Source organism: Hyperoodon ampullatus (genome assembly GCF_949752795.1).
Source record: "Hyperoodon ampullatus genome assembly, chromosome: 18".
Taxonomy (NCBI): Eukaryota; Metazoa; Chordata; class Mammalia; order Artiodactyla; family Ziphiidae; genus Hyperoodon; species Hyperoodon ampullatus.
The window spans coordinates 27,341,427-27,350,814 of NC_136931.1; the positions used below are offsets into that span (position 1 = coordinate 27,341,427).

At 42.4% G+C, this 9,388-nt stretch overlaps 1 protein-coding gene across 2 annotated transcripts; it reads right to left on the reverse strand.

The window, feature by feature from the left end:
- Positions 1–271: 271 nt before the first annotated feature.
- Positions 272–8,116, reverse strand: GINS3 (GINS complex subunit 3; the record flags this gene model as incomplete). 2 transcript variants are annotated; one of them, XM_079723659.1, is made up of 3 exons in its annotated part: positions 272–502; positions 872–1,105; positions 7,931–8,116. In XM_079723659.1, the coding sequence occupies 3 exons, from the start codon at positions 8,114–8,116 to the stop codon at positions 272–274; spliced, it is 651 nt and encodes a 216-aa protein (XP_079579785.1). The 2 variants fall into 2 exon arrangements, with proteins under 2 accessions (XP_079579785.1, XP_079579786.1); XM_079723660.1 differs by lacking the exon at positions 872–1,105.
- Between the last annotated feature and the right edge of the window lie 1,272 nt (positions 8,117–9,388).

The window sequence follows — 9,388 nt, forward strand, 5'->3', positions numbered from 1 at the left end:
AGGACTTTGGTTTCTCCTTGGCTGTGGGTTCCTGGGCTAAGTAGGTATGGTCTGTGGGCCAGCAGGTGGGATGGTCCTGGAAGATTTACAGGGCCAGGGACATCCTCCAGCATGTTGTTTCCCCACCAGATGGTAGCACTCCCAACTGTGCTGCAGGGAATAAGTCACAAGATGGGACATGATTCTGGCCCTATACAAGGTCAGCTAGGCTCCTATCAAGGACATACAGAGGGATAAGTCTACAGGGAGCAATTCTGTGTTCTTCTGGCCTTCAGTCTTCCATGTCAGTGAATTTTCTCTTCGTGTAGTTCTGAACCAGGTTGGAAGCTGTGATCTGAGACGCCTGCCCCTTCTCCCAACACTGAAAGTCATTCAGTCCTTTCTGCCCTGTTTGAAACAAGCTTCTCTCCATCTCATCTAGCCTGGCTACCAGCGCCGAAGTGTCTTCGTTGTAAGCATTCTGGGAGGAGTCCATGATGCGGCGGAAACGTCCAACAAACGTCTGAAGAAGCGAGAGAGAGAAACCAGATACATTTTAATCCCTGAACATTTAAATGGCACGAAAGGCAAGAATCTGGTTTAGGACTTAGAAGGAGGTCTGCGTCTCCTCTGCCACCTGTAATCAAGTATCTTATTTCCAGGACTTCCTGTTGGTCCCAACTCTTAGCAAGCAAATATGAAGAGCGACAGACAAGCCATATTTACATGTATATATAATCAGCAAACACAGTCTAATTGTAGGCTGACCCAGAATAACAAGGAACTGATTGTATAAATCATACACTCCCTGGGTAAGAGTAACATCTGGTGGCTGCCGCGGCTGGCTCCTGAGACACGTGCAATGCCATAGGTTTTCACGTCAATAACTTGCCTGCAGGAGAGACTGGGAGATGTCTGTGTTCTCTGGACTGTCAAAATGCAGGAGTTGGGAGCCAAACCCGTAGAAATGTGGCCCCATTTTGTGGAGGTCCACCACGTTGGCATCTGCACTGAACACGGTCCTCCAACCCTCCTGGTAGATCTTGGGAAGTTCCACAGAAAGGATCCGGCGCTTGTTGTCAAAAAGTCCTTTTGCCAGCCACAAGGGGAGTTCAAGCTTTGAGCCCTGTATCGCACAGGATTGTAGGTTTTAAAAACAAGTAACATAGTAGGAAATGTGTGTGACAAAAAGGAAATGCACATGGCCTGAGGGAATATCAATACTGCCTGTTCTCTTTAGGGGAATAACTGTCAAATACAGAAGATGTAGCTGTGACTTGAAGAAATGAACTGTGTGGGCTGAAGTTTTATGTCATGATGGAATGGAGAGAGAAAAAGGATTTATATATCAAAAACAAAGTCGAGAACAAAAATGTGGCACAAAGGGAAAGTTTTCTAGCTAACATAAATAAAAACTGTCCAATTGCAGATACTTCAGAGGTATAGTAAACATTTCTACTTTCTTTGAAGATTCAACATCTATTCCACATATGCAATGACTGAGTACCTACTATGTGCCAAGCACCTCTCTAGGCGCTGGGGAATATAAAGAAAAATAGGGTCAGCCTGAGCTCAGGCTACAGCCCCTCCCCAGCCCACTACACAGCTTTAAAGATGACAGAAAAGGTAAATGTCTCTATTTTTTAAAGCCTTAACAGAATTAGTAAATAGATGAGGTGGCCACGATGCAAGCAGTTTCTGCAGTCCAAGCTGCAGAAACATTAAAATGAACATAGACAAGAAGAGCATATGCAAGGGCCTGTTTTTACCTCAAAGGTCTGCAAAAAAGTAACATTTATACTCCTAAAAACAGGCAGTTAAAAATTTGCAGAAGCTACAAATTGAAGCAATCAGCTCTATATAAAACAGCTAGAAATTTAGCTAGCATTTTAATATCCCAATGAGAATCTGAAACACGTTCTCCATTAAGATCATATGGACTCCACTTTTTTAAAAAAAACACTTTATCCCTGTGCCTCATTTATTTTGTAATTAAGTTTGTACCTTTTAATCTCCCTCACCTGTTTCACTCCTCCTGCCCCTCCCTCCCCTCTAACAACCATCTACTGGTTTGTCCTCTGTATCTGCGAGGCTGTTTCCATTTTGTTATGTCTGTTCACCTGTTTTGTTTTTTAGACTCCACATATAAGTAAAATCATACAGTATTTGTCTTTCTCTGACTTTTTTTAGAGGTTTTCTTTTTATATATACAAGACACATTAATCCATTAAATTTGAGGACACAGTACAAAGAAAAAACTTCAACTAACTCATCTGACAGTGTTGTTCATATCCCTGATGCCATTTTTTGTTGGTGTTGTTTTGTTTCCTAATAATAAACAGGAGACTTAGGGCTGTTGGGCTGATATATATTTGGGGGTCCCCCCTCCCCACCTCACCCACACACCACCAGGGTGAACAGGAGGAGGAGAAGGGAGGGCAGGGCCCACAGCAAAGTTTCATAATCTTGAATGCAAGAAGTTAAGAGAAACATCCAAAAAAAAAAGGCAAGCGTAACTGGGTTAAGGAGGCAACAAAGGCACAAACTCTCACAGAGGAGAAGTGCTGTTAAAGGTGGGGGTGGCTTTGAGGGGTGGGTGAGCAGAGCTTTTGGTAAACCTCACAGGACTGGGGAGAAAAATATTTGGTTCAAAGCTGCCCAAGCAGCCAGGACATGAGGGGTCAAGATCCAAGAAAGAAGAGAGAAAAGTAAAGTCCAATATTTGGCACTAAATAGCAACAGTAATTAGGCTCTGACTTTAAAATAAATAAAAAATCAAATGGAAATTCCAGAGCTGAAAAATGCAATAATTGACCTTAAGAACTCACTAGATTAAGTCAAATTTAACAGGTTTACCAGATATAATATAGAGGAAGTGAGGATCATGAATTGGAAAAAAGATCAGTAGAAAATAACCAGACTAAACCATGGAGAGAAAATACAGAAAAGAGCCTAAGAGGCATATGGAATATGCTTAAAAAAAAAAAAAAAAGTCTAACATACATGTAATTTGAATCCCAGAAGGGGGGGAGGGATAGATTGAGGCAAAAGAAACATCTGGAGATAATGGCCACGAATTTTCCAAAATTAAGAGGAATATAAAATCACAGATTCAAGGAACATTATGAATACCAAGAAGAATAAATATTAATAAGACCTCAACGAGGCACATCTTACTCAAATTGCTGAAAAAGAGAGAGACAAAAGCAGCTATTAGTGGAGGTGAGGAATATATTGCCTTTAAAGAAGAAACAATAAGAGTTAAAGCCGACTACAAAGTGCTGACAGAAAATAACTGCTTACTAAAATTCTATACCGAGTGAAAATATCCTTTAAAAGCAAAGGTGAAATAAAGGCATTTCCAGACAGAAAGTGTGCACTAAAAAGTTAACACAGCAGCCTGAGACTGCTCTCCTTAGAAAGGCCTGCTTGTAAGGATGACCTTGGTTGGTATCTGGGAATCTGGGTTTCAGGAGAGTTCCCACCATTCCTGGGACTGATAAGAGTGCCTCAATGCGCCTACACTGTTTTTTTTTTTCTTTTTTTTTTTTGCGGTACGCGGGCCTCTCACTGTTGTGGCCTCTCCCGTTGCGGAGCACAGGCTCCTCCGGATGCGCAGGCTCAGCGGCCATGGCTCACGGGCCCAGCCGCTCCGCGGCATGTGGGATCCTTCCGGACCGGAACACGAACCCGTGTCCCCTGCATCGGCAGGCGGACTCTCAACCACTGCGCCACCAGGGAAGCCCGCGCCTACATTGTTTGTACAAAAAATGTGGCTTATGCTGAACCCCTGCTTTCCTTCCTGGAGTCTGGAATCTTGGTATGTGCTAGGTAGAGAGTGCCTATGTAAACTGCCCCCAGTAAAAACTTGGGTACTGAGTCTCTAATGAGCTTCCCTGGTAGACAATATTTCACACATGTTGTCACAGTTCATTACTGGAATTAAGTGTGTCCTGCATGACTCCACTGGGACAGGACTCTTGGAAACTTGTGTCTAGTTTCCTGCAAACTTCATCTCATGCACCCTTTCCCTTTGCTCATTTTGCTCTTATCTTTTTACTGTATTAAAATTTAAACACAAGCATGACTATCTGATGAGTCCTGTGGGTCCTCTTAGTGAATCATCGAACCCGACATTGGTCTTTAGGACCCCTTGTACAGACAGAAATGGAGAATCTATCACTAGAAGGCCCAGAGTAAAGAAATCAAGAAGGGAGAATGAAAATGACCCCAGCAAGAAATATGGAAATGTAGGAAGGAAAAAAAAAAAGAGTAATGGAAAGAGTAAATAAGTGTGTAAATATAAAAATAACAATAAATGGCAATAATGTTTTATAGGATTTAAAACGAGTCAAATTATAATACAACAGTAACATAAAAGAAAGGAGGGAGAAAATGGAGTTAAAATGTTCTTAGGGCTTCCCTGGTGGTGCAGTAGTTGAGAGTCCGCCTGCCGATGCAGGGGACACGGGGTTCGTGTTCCGGTCCGGGAGGATCCCACATGCTGCGGAGCGGCTGGGCCCGTGAGCCATGGCCACTGGGCCTGCGCGTCCGGAGCCTGTGCTCCGCAACGGGAGAGGCCACAACAGTGAGAGGCTCACGTACCACAAAAAAAAAAAAAAAAAAAGTTCTTAGATTCTAGCACTGACTGTGAAGTGATGAAAGTAGTAATTCATATAACATTCTTGGTAGTCAAAAATGATTGTGTAATACTTAAGGTAGCCACTAAAATAACAGAAGAATAAATAATAAAAAGGAAAATGGATAACAAAAATTTGATTAATACACAAGAAGTCAAAAAAGAAAAAGGAAACTAAAACAGATGGAACACAAAGAAAATAGTAGGAAGGTAAAAATAAACACAAATAAATCAATAATTAAATAAATGTAAATACATTAAATATACCAATTAAAAAATTGTCAAACCAAACAAAAAACCCCCAACTATATGCCGCTTAAAAGAGTCATACCGTAAATATAAATATAAAGACATATAAAGGTTGAAAATAGAAGGATGGAAAAAAGTTATGCAAATAGTAATCAAAAGAAAGAAGCATTACTAGAGATAAAGAGGGACATGTGACAATAATAAAAAGGTCATTAAACCCACAAGAAGAATATAAATACTATCTAAATTAACAGAATTTAAAAGAGCAACTGACAAACCTATAATCATTGTGGGAGACATTAACATATCTCTTTAGATAAATCAGAAGTAGCAAACAAAAAAACTGTAAGAATATAGACGATCTCAACAAAACAAATAACAAACTTGACCTAATTTACAGATATAAATTATGTATTGCAGACCATTACTTCACAATATAGAGCTTTTCAAGCATATATAGAAGGGTTAAATTGATCTTATGCTGGGGTTTAAAGCAAGCGTTAACTTTCAAAAAACTGAAATCATTCAGACTATGTTCTCTGCCACTGTGTAACGAAGCCAGAAATCAAAACCCAAAAGTGTACATATTAAAATCCCCAAATGTTTGGACCTAAGCACCAGTCTTATAAATAATCCATGAGTCAAAGAAGAATTCACAATGGAAATCAGAAAATCAAATTAAAACGTGTGAAATCTAGTTAAAGCTAGAGGAAATGCACAGCTAAAAATGTAAAAAGGAAAGTTGAAAAAGCAATGACCTGGGTACCCATCTCAAAATGTGACTGGGTGGAAGAGAACAAAGAAAATCAAGTCTGAAGAAAGTAGAAGGAAAGAACCAATTAAGATAAGAATTTAACGACCTAAAAATAAAAGTACAAATGAGAAAGTTGACAGAGCCATTACTTAGTTCTTTGAAAAGACTAACACAAGTGATAAACTCCTAGTAAGATTAATTAAGAAAGACATCATCATTTCTCGATATCAAGAATAAAAATCAGGGGACTTCCCTGGTGGCACAGTGGTTAAGAATCCGCCTGCCAATGCAGGGGACACGGGATCGAGTTCTGGTCCGGTAAGATCCCACATGCCGCGAAGCAACTAAGCCCGTGTGCCACAACTACTGAGCCTGCACACCACAACTACTGAAGCCCGTGCACCTAGAGCCTGTGCTCCTCAACAAGAGAAGCCACCGCAATAAGAAGCCCACGCACCGCAATGAAAAGTAGCCTCCACTCGCCACAACTAGAGAAAGGTGGCGTGCAGCAACAAAAACCCAACACAGCCAAAATAAATAAATACATTTATTTTTGTTTTAAAAGAATAAAAATCAGGACACAGCTATAATTGTACAGATGTTTAAAAGATAGTAAAAGGATATTTGAACAACATTATAACACTGTATTTGAAAATTTAGATAAAATAGTCAAATTCCTAGGGGAAAAAAACAAGGTACCAAGAGTAAAACAAGAAAATCTGATAGTCCTGTGTCTATGAATGAAATTAAATGTCATTAAAAACCTTCCGACACAAATCTCCCATGCAGAAGAATCCCAAATAATTTATGCAGACACTGTGCCCTCAAAGAAGTGGAGCATAACTCACCACTCCTTAAGTATGGCTGCACATAATGACTTCCTTCCAGAGAGAAAAAAGGTGGAAAAAAAGAGTAACTTTATAGAGAAGAATCCTGACAAACCCCACCTCGATCAAGTGATCAAGGTATCTATCAACATGATAAGTCATGCTGATGGCATGTACCCTTGATACGATGTGGTAAAAACGGCACTTTTACCTCTGTGGTCTTCCTCCTCAAAACACAGTCTAATCATAAGAAAACCATCAGACAAATCCCAAATGAGGAACATTCTCAACAAAATACCTGGCCAGCACTCCACAAAATTCATGGTCATTAAAAACAAGGAAAGTCTGATAAACTGTCAAAGCCAAGAGGAACCTAAGGACACATGATTACTAAATGCAATTTGGTGTCCTGGATGGGATCCTGGAACAGAAAAAGGACTTTAAGTAAAAATGAAGGAAATATGAATAAAATATGGACAATACATCTGTGTATCAGTGTGTAAGAGAACTAAATCCTTAACTACTATAATGGAAAGTCAATGAATAATGTCTAAATTTTTTTTAAATCAAGATAAATTTAAGATCATTATTTAGAAATACAGAGGCGAATTTTGAAGAAACTATGAAAAAAGTAGACAGACCCTGTGGAAATGTAAAGGGGCATGAGGGAAGCAAGGCAGAGCCTGCTACTTTTTGTTATAAATCTTTTGGTACCATTTGACTTTTTAAACTCTGCATATGCCTTACTTTGATAAAAATTAACTCAAAACAGACCAAACAAAAGCACCCTTCTAAACAAAACTTAGGTTAAATAGGAAATCAAAAATAACCATTACAAGCCATGTTCCTGGAACAAACTCGAATTTGAAGTCCTGCAGTCCTAGGTTCGAATCCCAGCTCACCACTTACAATGAGACCTTGGCCCAAACTTTCTGGGCTTCAATTTCCTTACATGTAACAACACCTAACTATAGGGTTGTTGAAGGACTAAAGGGGTAATAGATGGAAAAGTATACTCCCCCCACCGCATCCATGCCTGCACTAAAGCCCTCAGGAAATGGTTGCTGATACCGTCTTCATTATGCAGGAATGAATCTAGCAATTTGCGGTTCCCAGACATCTATACAACCCAAAACTGTTGTGTTCTAAGGCAAAAGCGATCAGAACCCTGGTCCTCAAGTATTCCGTAGGCGCCAATCCTTAAGCATCAACACACGTAGGGGTGAAAAGACACTGCTGAATATGGATAGTTTCAAAAATGAAATCCGTGTTGCAGGGAGCCTGACGACCCAGTATAAATTTAGTTTCCGTAGGGGTGTTGAAGGCTAGGTCGGCGGGGAACCAGCGGACAAGACTCCTTAACGCACGGCCCTGCCTCCCCGTAAAACTACAGGTCCCAGAGGGCAGCGCGCCCGGCGACGCGGCGCCCCAAGCCCGCAAGGCCTATCGGGAGTTGTAGTCTTTCCGGGCCGGATCGCTTACCTGAGGGATTGCGTTGTCATTCTCGGTCCCTCCGCTCCGGTCTAGGAAGAAAGTGCCGAGGCGCGGCATAGGGATCTCTGTGCGCACCGGGAGCTTCTCGTGGGACATCAAGATGTCGTCCAAGGAAAGAAAGTTCTCCTCAGGCCCCAGCGCACCCGACTCCACCCGGAAATAAGCCTCGGACATGGCGGCGGCTTGAGCTTCTCCGTTTCCACTCTTGTGATTCGGGAGCGTCAGGGATGTAAAAGAAAGAGGAGGCGGCTGAGGCTGTTCAGGATTGTGAGGGTTGAGGATGTCGCTGCGGCCACCAGGCTGGATTCAAACGCTTTTACCGCGCCCGGGGACGGGCCAGACAGGAGCAGTCGATCCAGGCGGGTCTGCCCAGGCAGAAGCAATCGACAAAGTCTGCGGATTTGGTTCAGCGCTACCCAGGGGAGGGGGAGCAGTAGGTGGATCCGCCTGAAGATTTTTTGCAGCTCTGTAGCCCAGTGTGAGAACTTTAAAAAGCAGCTGAAAATGCCTTTGAAACTGCAAGATGCATTTGCACTGGATTGTCTTTATGTGGTCCGTTAAACGTTTATATGTAATTTAAAACACTTTGCAACACGTTTGGGGGCTTAAAAAAAGATATCATTGCGCCCTCTCTCCCAGGCTTGATCCGTTCTGACCTGTTTACTACAGTTTGTCAATCTCTGTGACTATCTGTTAATCTTGGTACTTGAAAGAAACATTCAAAACAAAACAAAACTCCAGCACTAGCTCCAGATAGTTATTATGGACTATTTGTAGTATTTTGGAGGAGGTGTAGAGTGGCAGGAAGGGTGGGGCACGAGCACACGTGGCTTGCAAAGGCCCTGAGTCTACTTCAGGGCCCCCTGGTTCACCTTAACATCAAGTGGCCATCTCCTTTTGTGGCTTTTATTTTAAATCCTTAAAAGAGGAAATCTGATCGGCCCAGTTCATCTCTTTGAGGCAGGCACATTGGTCATAGGTGGCCAGCCACTCTGTAGATTGGGTACCTGTGTCAGTGCCACAGGGACAGGGAAGGGGTCATGTTACAGGTACCAGACTTGGGGGCTCAGGGGCATGGGTGGTGGCAGAGTGTTGAGAGAGGCACTACAGAACTTATTTCATAAAGAAGGACATTGGGCTTTCCTGGTGGCGCAGTGGTTGGGAGTCCGCCTGCCGATGCAGGGGACACAGGTTCGTGCCCCAGTCTGGGAAGATCCCACATGCCGCGGAGCGGCTGGGCCCGTGAGCCATGGCCGCTGAGCCTGCGCGTCCGGAGCCTGTGCTCCGCAACGGGAGAGGCCACAACAGTGAGAGGCCCGCATACCGCAAATAAAAAAATAAGGACATTTTCTGGGGCGACTAGAGCTGTGAGCAGAGGGTTCCTAGGAAAGGAATGTGTGTTAACCATGTTTTTTATGTTGTGTATTTTATGATGCTTTGACATCG